This window comes from Sciurus vulgaris, assembly GCF_902686455.1.
Source record: "Sciurus vulgaris genome assembly, chromosome: 15".
Taxonomy (NCBI): Eukaryota; Metazoa; Chordata; class Mammalia; order Rodentia; family Sciuridae; genus Sciurus; species Sciurus vulgaris.
In genome coordinates this window covers 72,366,114-72,381,484 of record NC_136476.1, presented here as the reverse complement: position 1 = coordinate 72,381,484, position 15,371 = coordinate 72,366,114, and the positions used below count along the sequence as shown (strand labels likewise).

Here is a 15,371-nt window from a genome sequence, read left to right as displayed (position 1 = left end):
TGGTAAACAGACGGTTACATGTATGGAAGGAAAAGAGGAAGGAAGGAGAGAGAGAGAGGGAAGGAGGGAGGAGAGGAAAGAAGAAAGAAAGGAAGGAGGGAGGGAGGGTGATGGATGGTTGGATTCATGGATTAACGGGTAAAGTCCACAGGGAACAATTACAGGCTGGACCATTTCAGACCACATTGGAAGTGAACTTGCCTATTTAAAATCTGAGAGAAACACAGAGAACAGAGTTTGAATAAACAAAGTTGTAGATTATATTTCTAAGGGATAAACTAATTCCTCCTCTGAGAGAAAAAAGCTCTGAATTCTATTTACCCCACCCAGGGTACAGATGAAGGAAAGTGCAATTCCTCAGTCCAATACGACAGCTCAACATCAACATCCTCATTTTCGCGGATCCCCGACAGCGCTCAGATTTGAGAGCTGGGAACAAGCTTCAGGAAATGACCTGGTATGCCCCCTGTTTCTTCAGCATTTAAGTCACTCTTTGGAAACCATAGGTCTCTTTAAAAACAAAAAAAAAAAACTTGTGAAAACTGTGGACTCCAGAAAAATGTGTATGACCTCGAATTTTTACAAAACATGTCCTGAGGTTCGCCAACCTCTTCTCGCCAGGGGCGAGAATCCCCTTCTCTTCTGTTGATCTAAAATATGTTATTTAGGTGTTTTAGTTGGCCCTGGGTATTAGAAAATAAACGCTAAGGATGCTAATCAAAATTAAAATCATGACAAACATAATAACATCGGCCATCAACTCACACCATGTTAATGCTTTGCAAACGATACACCAGATATTATAATTCCATTGGTGGAAGCCCTCTGAGAACTTCCTCACACACTTGGATGAAAATTCAGATCTCATGGTTTGGGCTGCTGTGAGGTCCAGACACACACGCACGCTCGCCTACCTGCTATTTCCACGTGCTGAACTGGCCGTGCTCTGGTCTGGTCACTAGCACGTCTCACTCTTTCTCCCTAACACCTGTCACTTACCTCTTCTGTCGGTGAAGCCTTAGCCCAGTGGTGATCTGCCCCAGTTATTTTCTATAGCATCCTATTTTATTTGTTTAGAACTTCACACAATCACCATATAATGCCTCATCATTGTTCACTGGGTTATCTTCCTGCCCCTTCATGAAAACACAGAGTCCACAAGGTCTTATTTCCTACCACATCTAATAGCGTTGGGAACCTACAAAGTACTTGTTAATCTATGGAGACATGCAGAGGTTTGTTTGTTTTGGAAACCTTGGAGTTGTCACTAACTCACTGCGGGACCCTGAACAAATCTCTTCCTCTCCTTGGACTTCAGTCTTCCTAAGTATAAAGGACAGGATGGGTCCTATCTAATTATAGGATTCAGGAATCTGAAGTCTTTGGGATTAAGTAGAAGGAAGCAGGGTCCAAATCCCAGAACATGATGGTAGAAGAGAAGAAATGGTCAGGGAAACTAAACCCCAGTCCGTCACCCCCAAGCCTAATAAGGGGTGAAACTTGGGGTGATTTCTTTGCCCTCAGATTGTCCTTCTGTGGGCTGAGCAGTCTGGATGGGACAAGTTGCAAGGGTTCACTCCTTATCCACTAGGTGTCTACCCCAAAACATTCGTGGGACACTGCAACGTGTCAAGTTCTGGGGAGGTGCCACTGAGCGTGTTAGACATTTTACCGCTGTCATCCTCTTAGATGGGGAAAGGTAGCTGGGGCACAGGTGGGGTTCACTGGAGGAGCAGGGGCACATCCCATCATCCCATGCAGCTACATCTGGGCCCTCAGCAACCCTCTCCAGGGATGGGGTGGGAAAATCTGAGGGAGAATGGAGGCTAAGAGATTTACAGCTAGCAGAGATGGTGCCCATTGGAAAGAAGGAGAGACAGAGGGATAGGAAAAGAAGGTAGAAAGAGAAATCTAGCAGGTAATCAGCTCAGAGAGGCCAGGGCCACTGCTCACAGCCAATGCCATTCACGATGTGTCCTCCCTCACCGTGTGGTTTTACCTAAGGTTCCTGCCATCAGTTCTCAGAGCAATTTTCCTTCGCAGCACCCTCTTCCAGTCACCCCATCTTTCCCCTTATTTGGAGGCATCTCCAGTCCTTTTGTTCACATAACAAAGCTTACTCAGCATCTATTGATGAGGCTAGGACTGTGCTAAATTAAATTATGCAGAGAAGACAGAAATGATCTTTCCTCTTCTTCTCTCTCTCTCTCTTTAATGGTACTAGAGATTGAGCCCAGGGCTGCTCTACTGCTGAACTACACCCCAAGCCCCCAGCCCTTTTTATTTTTTGAGACCGGGTCTCACGGAGTTGCCTGGTCTGGCCTCAAATGTGTGACCCTCCTGCCTCAGCCTCCCAAGCTGATGGAATTACAGGTGTGTTCCTCTCATCCAGCTATGATCTCTGCTCTAAAGAACTCAGAGACAAGTGGGAGAAACGACAGGTCTGAAGGCAACCACGAAAGAGTGCAGTAAATGCTCTATGGGAGGGGCAGTCTGGACTTGATTCTGATGGTGATGGATTGAATTGTTCAAATACTTCCTAACACAACACTTCTAAAAGCTACTGTGGGTCCATGTCCACAGTAAGGGCATGGATAAATAAGTGTTGACTGTTCTCATTTGATTATGGCTGTATGTTTAAACAGACATACAAGGCAGGGGCGTATGCCTGCAAACATATACATCACACCTACTTCATGAACAAATCCCATGAGCCTTATAAGCGGACGAGACTTCTTGTGCCTAAATTGTCAGAGCACTTTCCAGTCCCTGTGAAAAGGACAGGTTTTCCATAATGCAGTGCTTCTCCCTCGCTTCCCCAGGACTCTATTAATTGCTTAGTTATAGCTGTTACCATGATGTCATATATCTGTTTACCAGTCTGCTTCCGCTACCAGGACTGGTGCTCCTCAAGGGAGGGAACGGTCCCCTGTTCTTCTGCTTTTACTCCTCATTTCTTAGCTCAATGTTCAATATAAAAAGATGGCTCAAAAACTCCTAAATAAATGAATAATTGGATGGAGAATAAAGGAAGGAAGAGAGGAAGGGAGGAAGAGAGGAAGGGAGGAAGAGAGGAAGGGAGGAGGATTTTCCTCTCCTAATAACCTTCCATCTCCTATTGAACCTCACAGAATGTCTAGGACAGAGGTTTGGCATCTAAGGAATGTTTAAGAGAAGTTATTGAACAGTCACACCACTTATTCTAATAAGCTCACTAATGTGAACCTGCTACCATCCCATACCACAAAGGAAAAGAGTGATTTAAAGAAAAGAACACTGATTTAGGAGTCAAGAGACTTGAATTCAGTTTCAATTTTACTACCAATTTGTTGCTTAACCTGACTCAACTAAACTCAGCTTACTTAGTAAGCTAACTTAACTTGCTTGGACTTCAGTTTCTCCATTGGTAAATGGGGCAGATTTGATGAAGCTGATTCTGTCACTTCACAACTAGAACTTGGCAAAGGGAAGAGCAAGATACTATATGTGAGTTTGTTTTTAGCAAATCAGATCTAACCAGTCAAGTGGGGCTGCTCAGTAAAGGAGTTATCCTGGGAGCTCAACACAGGCTCTACCAGGGTGCAATTGGTTCCCGTGACAGCCACATCATAAAGCAGCCCTGTCATTCCAAAGTCGGTCTTCCATTCAGAATTCCATAGTTCATGCAGCCTGGCCCCCTGCGTCCTGGATTTGCCTCATAATGTCAGAGGAAAACAATATGCCTCCACTGAGCACATCTGGGGTAACGTGCCCCAGGCTCTGATTCTCTAAAGAGGAACCCAAAACTTTTTGGCAAGCACAGCATCTTTGAAAGAAGCTTATTTCCCCCAGTAGACTACTTAAAGGTGGGGAATGCTCTGGTGGATGTAAATGTTCTTTCTGTTCAAAAGTCACCTGCAAATAAAATACACGGTGCATAAAAAAGAGATTTCTCAGTCAATCATTTTACAATCTTATAATACGCGTTTGAATTTTTTCTCCACTTCCCCTCCATCCTTCTCCCCCTTTCTAACCACCTTCCTGTTTTTCATTCTATACACACTCTTTAAATGCATGCCTTAGCCACTAGGGGCACTATTGCTCATATTCCTTCATTGATTCACATTTTCTTTCCTGTATTTCAACCTGTCCTGGGACATTTACTGGATTACCATGGTGCTCCAAGCAACATGGCAAACCCTGGGAACAGACAGAGATAAAGCTAAACTGGTCCGGATTTGAATTCCAATTCCACTACCCATTCACGATGGGTCCTTCAGTGAGTCATGCAACTTTCTAACTTAACTTCAGAGGGTACAAAGCGCAGCCTTCAGTACAGTACCAGCACATAGTAAGTGTTCATTATGAGTTAGTGCTTTTATTACTGTCGTTACTGCTGAGAATTCCTATTCTCCCCCAAGGGTATATAAACAGTGGACAGAGGATTCCAGATCCTGAGGTCACCACAAGGTCTCACAAGATCAAGGGAAACAGACAGAAAGGCCCCCTACTGGGAAGGAGGGAAGGCCACAGATATAACTGCCAGGACATTTGAGGCCCAGCAAGGTACTGATAAAGGGGAGACGGGAAATCTGAGCAGAGAGTAAAATTTAGGATTATGTGCTGCAGTGCAGGCACAAAATCAATGCTTTGCAAAAGAGGCCAGGGTCTGAGAGGGGAAGACCAAGGCCAAAATGTGGCTTGGATAGGAAAGGCCACAGTGTGAACTGAGGAGGCCCTTAAATGCATTGCTCCCCTCCTCCCTCTGTTTTGTAAGGCCAGATTTCTATTCCCTTCTGACTTCTTCGCTCAAGGGGAAATGGAATTAACCACTGTGTAATGTTTCTGACTGTGGCACACGCAATAGGTCATGTGCTTTGGTTACGTAATGCAACATGCCCGGGGTTCCTGGACTCTTTCTCCCAGAATCATTAGATATTCAGCTGGTTCTCTTATCCATTCATCCATGCGTTAAACAAAAACATGTACAGCTCTTTTATATGCCGGGCACTGTGCTAAGCACTGGAGCAGTTGAGATGAAGAACTTCCCCAATATGCACATAATTAAAGAATTCCAGGTGTTTTAATGTAAGAGTGCAGAAGGTATAATGAGACAGATGGATAAGAGAGGCCGGAAATCAGTTACACTTTGCGGGGCAACAAAGAGGGCTTCCCAGAAGAGAGAAAACCTGAGCAAAATCCTGCACAGGCCTGGGCATTCTTCAAATCAGTCCACAGAAATACAGGAGAAAGATGAGCCTAGTAAGTGAGGCTAAAAAGACCTTATGTATTTGGGAGAGTTTCAAGTAATTCACATGTCTTTGAAGAGTCTTTCGCTAAGAGTAGTAAGAATCAGATTTGCATTTTAGAAAGATCTGCCTGTCCAGTGTTGAAGGATCAACTGAAGTGGGTACAAGACTCTGAGGCTCAGAGCTGTGGACATTGCCATGCCAGGGGAGTAGTCGTAGAAAGGAAGGAAACGACGGGTCAGCTAACAAAATGTTCAGAAAGGATGGACAGTGTGTGATGACTGAGTGAATACAGAGGACGATATTCTAGAATTGGTAACACCAGCCAAGATAAGGATACAAAGGAGTTCTGCAAGAAAGATGATTCCATTTTGGACATGTTGAATTTGGAGTGCGCATGGATATTCCCAGTGGACCGCTGGATCCATGAATCTCCAGTCTAGTTACGTTTGGAGATAAATGATACTCCTCAGCAGACACATGGCAACTAATTGATGGAAAGGACTCAGAAATAGGAGAGCAGCATGACCTGTTCTGGCTTAGGGCATGGAAGACAAAGAGCTTTACCCAACTTGGTCACTCAGTGATGGACATTGATTGTCACTGTGCAAGTCACAGTGACACATCTGTGAAACAAATGGCTTAAACGAGTGCATCTGACTCTCACACACTTTCTTGGGTCTTACAGGAATTTTTCTTCATAAGACTAAGTAACATTCAAAGTATGACACCTGAGAGAGCCAGGTGTTTCTGGGATGAGTGTTGGCATGGGGGCCAACATTCCTCTGTGGGCACTTTGCCCCTGAGGGTGACAGGCACAGACACCACCTAGTGGAGGAAAATGTGCCCAAAAGGAAGAAGAATGGGAGGATTGCTGATTTCACAATTTTGTCTTTAGACCAAGCTAATTAGGATCACAACCCTAAAAGGTATCTACTAGAAGAATATCTAGGGCCAAGGCAGATAAACTGAAAATATTCCCATGGTTCAAATGAGGAAAACTGACCCAGAGAGGGAAAGTGACTTGCCCCAAATTGCACTAAGTTAATGAAGGACCTGGTCTAGAATGAACATCTCCTAGCTTGCAGAGTGCTGCTCTGTCTTTAGATAGCTTTAGGTTTCTTCTTCTGTCTGTTCCCCAAGGCCTCCTCTCAGGACAACTTCCCTGAATACCCTATTCAAACCTTACTCCTCCTGAGTCCTTGTACCAAACAGTCCCTAGATCGGATTTTATTTTTCTGCATAAACATTCACCTGGCATTACGTGATATACAGGTGTACTTATTTAGAGAGTCTCCAACTCCCACACCAACCCCTTGCCCAGAATATAAACCTCCTTAGGAAAAGAGTTTTTAAAGTCTACAACTATATCCAGCACAAACAGGAAATAAAAAAATATGTACCTGTTGAATACTTGTGCAGGGAACAGACAAATTTACTTTGTCCCTTATTTTTATCTGCATTTCTTAGATTTTCTATCATTAGCACACACCACTGCTTTTGGAAAATGAAATAATAATCTGTATGTTGTGTTTGCCTCTCATTTTAATTTAAGTTTTTTAATGTTAAGATACTAATAAATCTTTCCTGAATAGCAAAGGAGGGAAAGGTAATTCCTATCTTTGCTGAAGGAGATAAGCATGTCTAATTCCTAGAGTTATGGAGATTTAGAAACCGTGTGTGGTAAGGGTCAGACACACATAGTACCAATGTGGGTTCACATTTGCTGAGTTACTCCGTGGTCTAGATTCCATTACTAAGCGTTTTCCACATGGAGGCCCAGTTAATCTTCAAAACAACCTCGTGAAATAGGAACCAGTATCATCTGCACTTTACAGATGGGAAAAGTAGAGCCTGGAGATATTAAATAACTTGCCCAAAGTCATGCCACCAGCAGGTGCAAAAGTCAGGAAATCAAACCCAGGCAGTCTGACTCCTGAATCCTGTGATCAAACACTACAAAATAGTTCCCCAGTAAACACAAGCTTCCCCCAGGGCTTTAGCCAGCTCTAGAAGGCTCTAGCTGAGGATGCTAAATGTTTCCCAATATATAGGGCATTGCCAAAGGTTTCTGTCACTCAAAAGCTTCTTACCCAGCAAATCTCCACTGGCCCCCTTCGAATGACCCTAAAGCTCCCCTCTTCACGTCCCTTCCCTCCAGCACTCTGCAGATGGACATGTGAACCGCTCTGCAGTTGTACAGGATAGAGGAGCTGCCCGTGTGGGGAGCCTGGACTGTACCATAACTTTCAGTTAATCTTTGTGTGACCCTGCGGAAGCCCCTGACCCTCACCAAGCTTCAATCTCTGAATCTGCAAACACATCAGTTCGCAAAACATGCAGTGATCTGAGATGTCACCTCCTCTTGTGGCTTTCAGCTACTTTTAACTTTTTCAATTTTGTATTATGGATAGCTTTCACACAAAAAAAGCCCAGATAAAAATGTATGAAAGTTCCAAGTTCACGTAACCTGGCTTCAACAAATATTATCTGTTTGCCAATCGTCTTTCATCTTCCTCACTCTTACCCTTAAACACCTATTTTTTTTTTTTTCCTGGAGTTTTTTTTTTTTGAAAAAAGTAGACATATTTAACCCAGAAATACTTTGGTAAGCATTTATAACAAGTTAGAATCTTTGAAAACAACATGATAAGAATAATAGAACCACACCTAACAAAATTAACAATTCCCCACGGTCAGTCCCTGCTCCTTCAAACTCCTTTTAATGGAGGAATGTTTCTTTCAAAGGTAATTTTAAAGAATGACAATTTAAGCAGAAGTGAAGTGAAGGGAAAGTGGGGCTTCCTGAGGTTATAGGGTACAGTATAAAAATTCCTATCCATTTCCTACCTTTCCTTTTGCATCCTGAGAACCCTGGGGCCCAGACAGGAGCAGTACATTGTCAAGGTCACACAGCAGTAAGTGGCAGGGTTCGGCGGACTTGTGAATTCCCCACATCAAAAGACTCCAGTGAGGTCACAGGTAAGAAAAGGTTTGCTGACTACTTATCATCCCCAGTGTGAACCATGATAATAAAGGCACCTTTCTAGGAATGACTTGATGGCACAACACCCTCACATCTCACCTTCTGGCTCCTCCTCACTCCGCTGACGCATGCACTGGATTCTGATCTCAGCCGAGATCTTTCTCTGCCATGGTTACACCTGTGTAAGTGAGCAAACCTGAAACCCTCTCCCCAAGGCCTCAGGATACACAGCTCAGAGGGCATCAAGCCTGGGCCTGAACTCTGACCTTCTGATCCTCACTTTCAGGTCTTCAAGTCATCCAAGAGGTCAAACCTTTCAAATCAGTTCTGAGTTGCTGATGTCAGAATCTCAGCTGAGCAATCCCAGAACCTTCATCAAAGCATGAAGCTGAATCCTCAAAGCAGTAAGAGGAAGGCAGGGAGGGAAAGGAACGACATTCTGGAGAAGCTGCAGCTGACCGGGGCCACACTAGATGCATGCTGCCTCCATGAGCCAGTGGCCCCAGGTATAAACAGCCCATAGAGGCAGTCCTACCTGGGTCCTGAGGATCTTCTCCCTCATCTGAGACTCCTGAAGCCAGAATTGGCTTCAGAGTGATCTCCAGGTGAAGGGTTTTTAAGTAATAGGACACATGCCTTCTCATAGGACCAGCCTGGGGCAAAGTGGTGAATGCCTCAGAGCTTCCCTCTTTATACCCTGATTCCTGCTCAGAGAGGCTGCTTCTCAACACTGATTCACCTGAAATCATGTGCACGACACTTAATGTGTGACCCCTTTGCAGGAGAATTCGTGTTCTGAAGAAGGCACTGGAAGGAGAGGGTATGGACTCTCAGGGCCCATGGCACCCAGTTTGGAGTGAGCAGGGGACTCAGGATGGAAGAGGAGTCCTTGTTTGAGGACTCAGAGCTGGGATGGTTGGATTTCTCTGAAGGCTCAGTCAATAACCAGCTCAGGGAACAGGTGATGTCCCCTGCCTTATGGATCTCACTTTTTCCACCTGCACCAGGGTACATCAGACTGGATCTGAGTCTCCTCAGCGATAGTCCTCCCACAGCATCAGAGAAAGCTTTGAGAAACACCAGCACCCAGGTCCTGGTCCACTCTAGGCCATGACATCAGGATCCCTGGAGGGTAGCCTGGGCTGAGAAATGCTTTAAGAGTGCGTGATTTTAAATGCAGCCAGGAATGGTATCTACTGAATCAAAAGTTCTCCTAGGCCCCTTTAAGAGGGGTAGTCTGTGAATACAGTTTAATGCTGCGTGTCCTGGTCCTCAGCTTCCCCATTGCAGTAACCTGCTTGATCCAGGTGACTGCTGGGTCTAGGCCTGGGCTGGCTGTACCCCCCACACTCCCAAGTTCCACACTTCTGGACCTCAAGGTTGCCTTCCTCCGTGCAGAGGGGAACGGCAGGTACTTCCCTAGGTTCTACAGTCTATACCACTCCTATTTGTCCACTGAATGACAACATAGGAGAAAATGAGCATTTGAACAACACCTGGGGAAGGAACAAGAGGCATGTGATTATGGATCTGTGACTTCTGTTCCTGGGACTACATGCTCCCCTTCAATGATGCTGGTTTTCCTAGATAGAGGATTCAGTGGTTCTGGGCCTCCTTTGGCTCTTACTAGCAAGAAGTTATCCCCAGCAGGAAAAGGAAGGGATCAAAGTGAAAAGAAAAGATTTGAAGGAGTCTAATTGCTCCCCAAGTTCCAGGGTCCATTCTAGAAAGACTCCTCCGTAACTCAAGAAGGGAAGCCCTAAAAATACACAAATAAGTCCCTCTTCCACGAGATCAGACTGACAAACTGGGAGAGAGGGATACGGTTATAATAAATAAGATCCAGTCAGCACTGAATGAGTCCCAATACAAGCGGGAACAGTGTGAGGTGCTTTCTGCATGTTTATGTCATTGAAATATGCTGAAATCATTATGCCCATGTTACAGAGGAGGGAACCAAGTGGTAGAGAGATGAAATGACTACTGGAATCACACAGAAAGAATGGAAAGAGAAATTCCAAGCCTGTTCTGTCAGATTATTTGATGGGAAAAGAAAAACAGATATACTGCATTAACTCAAAATTTTCAGGTGGGACTTTTTCCCATTTCCCACTCTCTTTAACCTGCAGATATGCAGTTGGCACAGAGATGTGCGATGGAATGGAAATGTGCTGCAGCGGGGTTAAGGAAGGGTACCCAAATCACTTCTCTCTGCTGACACAGGAAGCAAGCACTCGGAACTTGAGTTGCCCTGTCCAATGGAGTGCCTCTGAGACTTCCACCCAAGTCCCTCCAACACACTGAGATGCAGACTCCTCTTTTATAAAGAAGGGGCAAAGATGCCCACCTACCAGGTTGGTCGTGAGGGCGAAAGGCTCAGGTAGAAAGCCATGCCCCCAGCACCGTGTCTGCCATCCTGCAGGCACCCAGGGAAAGGTTTCCTTTTTCCCTTAGAAAAACGAGGGCTGAGATCTTTGAAAAATCACATCTAATAATAAAAATGAAGTCTGTCGAGCACTTACTACATGCCAAGTCCGATTCTAAGCACTTGTCACATGCAAGCTGGATTCAAGTTCACACTGCCCTAGGTGATAGGTGCTCACCTCACCTTTAATTTGTGAATGAGGAGACTGAAGCCCCATCAGCTGGCTTGCCCACGGCCACACAGCCAGTCCAGGGCAAGGACAGATTCACCTTTAGGTGACCTGCCTGCTAAAACTGAGATCTAACCACTGCAATATTCTAGATGCCAGGTGGGATCATAGATGTTAAGGGAGAGGCATGTTCATAGATGAACTCCTTAAAACCTAGTCCAACTCTTTTTGAGAGGTTGAGTGAGAGGCAGGGAAGTAGGGGCTGCAGAAGGGAGGGAAGAAGACTCAGGAGAGTACCCAGCAAACTTAATCCATTCCAACAGTAGAACAAAAGAAAAGAGGCTGGCTAGCAGAGGTGCTGGGTGGGAGGCAGGTAAATCCCTTTCTCCTTCTGAGTAGGAATTCCAGGGAAGGGGAGTGGGACTGGAGCTGGGAGGAGGGCAACACTTGTGGGGTCCACATTTCACTTATCTAACAGGTCAGGAGAAACTTTAACAAGATTAACTGCTGCTCAGGGCCTCTGCTCCACGGAGCAAATTGAGTCTATTGTTTTCTTTCTTTCTTTCAGACTGGAGAGGTGTATGTGTGGGGGGCGCATATGGGGATGAGGGGCAGGGGTCTGGCTCCTGCCTGGTGTGCTACAAAAGCAAAGGGATGTGTCAGAAACAAGCCCCCAAGCCCAGGCTGACTTGAAAGGGAGCCCACGGTGCCAGCAGGAAGGCTGAAGGCTGTGCCTGGGTGGTGGGTCTGTGTGGGGTGAGAGGGGATGGTGTTTATGAACTATGCACTCTCATGGTGCAGGGGGCGAGGCCAGGAAGTCACTGAGGGTGCACCACTGAGGCGCTAGCTGTGTCAGCCAGCACCAACCTCATCCCTCTCTGTGTTTCTCCCCATTTGGCATAAAGGGTGACGAGCTTGGGCAACCTCTGAGGACCCTTCTCACAGAAGCCTTAAAGAATTCTTCACTCCTAAAGACCATTCATCATTAGTGAGTCCCCAGAGCATGCTGCAGACATGCACTTTCTAACTTTGTCTTTGTTTTTGCCTGCATAAACCTTCATATATATATACACATATATATTCCTTCCCTTTTAGAAAAATGAAAGGCACGTTTTCCAAGCCTCAGAAGCAAACTGCTCCATCACTGTTTCCCCAGTCTCTCAGAGAAGGGCCGAACTGGTGTCCCTGAAGTTTGAACCCAAGCAGAAATAGCACCCAAGGTCAAGAGATTGGGGAGTACCCCCAGCCTACCAGGAGTGGCAAGACCTGCCCCTGGCAGACGACAGACCTGGTTAACAGCACCGTAAAATTAGACCTTTATGAAACCCAATTGAATCCTGCAGCAGAGTGATGTAAGGCAGTCTGGCCTGACAGCTAGGCAGCAAGCAGCCCTCTGCCCGAAATAGCAGTGTAGTCCCTGCTGAGCGATGACTGCTCTCAAGATAGGTGACCAGGGATTCCTGCGAAAGTGGTGACGCCCAGGCAGAGAAAGCCAACAGAGGTCAGGCAGCCAACTGGGCACCTGAGGCCCCTGCAAGGGATGGGCTTCCTGCACCCACCTGAGCGTCCTGCCTCTCCCAGCCCTAGCATCCACCGGGAAAAGAGCTGGAAAAGCACTTCTGCAAAGAACCTCTGTTTGCTTTTTAATTCAAGGAGAAGCAGGTTCTTTTTAGTCCAACAATCTGCACCGTGTAGAGGATACTGCAGAATGAGTCTTTTCTGGCTCCGGGCCAGGTGTTTACACACCGCCAAATCTGGCTCAGACTCAAGTAGGGGAGGGAAAAAAAATCCACCAGAATCCTCGGGAGAAAAGCTCCTGGCTTTCTGGTGCTACACGACAGCAGTGCCTCCCCCCCCCCCCACCCCTTCGTTTTGAGAGGAATGTTATTTCCACACATAAAATGGACCAGGCATTTTATACAAGCAATAATAGCTTAACGTCCCCCATCCAATTAAAGTATTTTACTGCAACGATCTTTGTGTGAAAAGAGTGAATGAGTATCAAGAGTCCGCGTGTGAAGAGACCCTTGTCTGAGTTATAGACACATAAAGCAGTCTCCCGTGGAATCCCAGGTGTGTGTGCGTGTGTGTATACATACATACGCCATACACACACACCCTTTCACTTATGATACGGAAATAACTCTGGGTTCTCCTCTTCAGAGGGAAAATGTTCCAAATCACCCATAGGACAGGTAAAGACTAGGAAAAAACAGATTTTTTTTTTTTTTAAATCACCTCCAAGCAGCAGACTGCTTTTCATTTGCATGGAAAAGGAGAAGTACACACCACGTTCCTGAATGATCACTGTCGTCATTATTATTTTGAATACCGTCTCTTCTGCTGCATATTATACCCTCCTCTGGCTGACGAAGGGAGCTAAAAGTGAATGAGCCCGGTTTCCCTCTCCTTTCCCGGGGAAAAAAGGAAAAATAGCAAGCGATGACGTCAGTTGTGTGTGTTGGGGGAGTCGTTCTTGCTCTCCTCTGGTAACTGGAAAGTACGGGCTTTGAGGGGGCATCTTTTTTGGTACAGAAGCAGAGTTTGGGTTCCCTGAAGTGGACTTCATGGAAATAGGACCGTCAGCAGCACAATGTCATAAAAAGTCCCAGCCAAGGCAAGAAAGAAGCAGACTGCCCGAAGAGCTCTCGGGCTGTCCCTTCTAAGAAAGTGTGTGTAAGGGGGTGGGATCGCGAAAACGCCTCCGCACGTTTGCTGGCTTGCAGCGAAGGGGGAACCCCTACTCTCCCTTTAAGACGTCCCAGGACAAGGCAAAGTGTGCAGGAAGGGAATCTCCCAGACCGAAGAGGCGAAACTTTCATTCTCTCCTGCAGCGCCGCCCCCTCCGCCCCCCAGTTTTATTAAAGGCATTTCCACAGATTCATTTAGAGGGGGGTTAAAATGAATGTTGGAGCATTTCTAAGGTTTGCAACCCTCGCAAAGTGTCCGGTTTCACTACGGGCTTTGCTGGGGAACGGCGTAGGGGAGAGAGAGGGAGGGTAAGGAGGGAGAACTCAAAATTCATTACGGGCTCATAAAAGTCCCAAATGAGAAAAGCGCCCCATTTCGCAGCGGGGTCTGGGGAAGGCTGGCGGGGTGCGTGTTAGGAAGGTCTCTCCCCAATTCCAAGTGACAGGCAACGGGCTTTAAAAGGAAGGATATGGAATGGCAGTGCTCGTGGCTTCGGGGTGTGTGTGTGGGGGGACGTGGGGGACGAGGGAGGTGGATCCCAGAGGCAGGTTTCAAACAGAGCGACTTTGGGGCACTTCGAGGACTTCTAAGTCTAGCGAGCACAACAACATCGTCCCTGACGGCTTCCAGGGTAACGGGGCCAATCAAGGGGGCTACCTCCATCAAAAAGTCAGAGAAATCAACGGTCCCCGAGCTTCCTTTCGCATGCAACCCAATTGGGTCATCCTGCCCTCCCTCTCCACCCCAGACAGAGTCCGTCTGACAATGCAGAGGACTGCTTACGTGCCCTAGGCTCCCCGGGGACTCGCCCTCCCCGACTCAGGGTCGCCAGCCTCCTGGAGCGCTCCCTGCGCTGCTCGCAGTGGCTGGGGGGCAGGCAGCGACGCCTTCCGAGTGTGCCCATTCCTCAGATGGGGCAAAGTGAGGCTCCAGGGGCGGCTGCCCCACAAACACACCCGCAAGCCCCCGACCCGCCCGCCGCCCGCCGCCCGCGCCCAGGCACCCGCGCGCTCCCAGGACCGCGGGGACGGTGCAGCACCCGTCCGGGCGCCCTCGCCTACCTGTGATCACCGCCGGGGACCTCTGGCCCCCCTCCGCTCGCAGCCACACTTGCAGCGTGAACGCGTCCCGGGGCAGTTCGAGGTCGGCCCGGAGGCGCAGCTGCTCGCCGCGCCCGCTGAAATAGAGCGCCCGGCTCGGCGGGCTCGGCTCCTCGGCGGCGCCCCTCGCCTCCCGCTGCTGCCGCCGCCGGGGGACGCGCACGGCTTCCCAGGCACCGCCCGGCGGCGGCGGCGGCGGCGGCGGCGGCGAGGCGCGGCGGCCGCGGGCCGCCCGGGTGGCGCAGGTGGCCGGGCCGGCGGCGGGGCGCGGGGGGCGGCCGGCCCGCGGGTCTCTCCGGGCCCGGCGGGGGCGCTCGGCCAGCCCGCAGCCCAGCGCGGCGCTCAGCAGCCCCAGGCGCAGCACCCAACTCCAGAGCCGCATGTCCGACGGTCCCCCCCGCCCCCCCTTGGCCCCTGCACCGCCGCCCGGAGCTGCCAGCTTTGGGAGCCTCGGCGCCTCGACTTTCTTCTTGTTCACCCTTCTTGGGCGAGCCCCCCCTTCCACTTGCTTTTTTCTTTTCTTTCTCGCTTTCCTCCTCAAGGTGTGTGCTCCACTCCCCCCACCTTTGAAAAATACAGTCCAACTCCTCCTGGTTGGCAATTAATTTCTCTCCCCGCTCCTTTATCTGCCTTATTTCCCCCTCTAACAGCTGGTTACCTTCCTCCTTGTTTTATTTCATTTTATTTTATATGATTTCTCGCTCTCAAAAAAAAAAAAAAAAAAAAAAGCTCCTCTAAGACACTGATCCGCTGAATTCCCTCCCCCCCAAAA

The 15,371-nt window shown here is 47.9% G+C and overlaps 1 protein-coding gene across 1 annotated transcript in view; it reads right to left on the bottom strand.

Annotated features, from left to right (window-relative positions):
- Positions 1–14,981, bottom strand: part of PAPPA (pappalysin 1) — a gene marked incomplete at its 5' end in the record, with an annotated part of 230,832 nt that extends 215,851 nt beyond the window's left edge. Inside the window, one exon of the mRNA XM_079113401.1 lies at positions 14,561–14,981. Coding sequence (XP_078969527.1) covers positions 14,561–14,981 — 421 coding nt within the window. The remainder of the gene's footprint in view (positions 1–14,560) is intronic.
- Between the last annotated feature and the right edge of the window lie 390 nt (positions 14,982–15,371).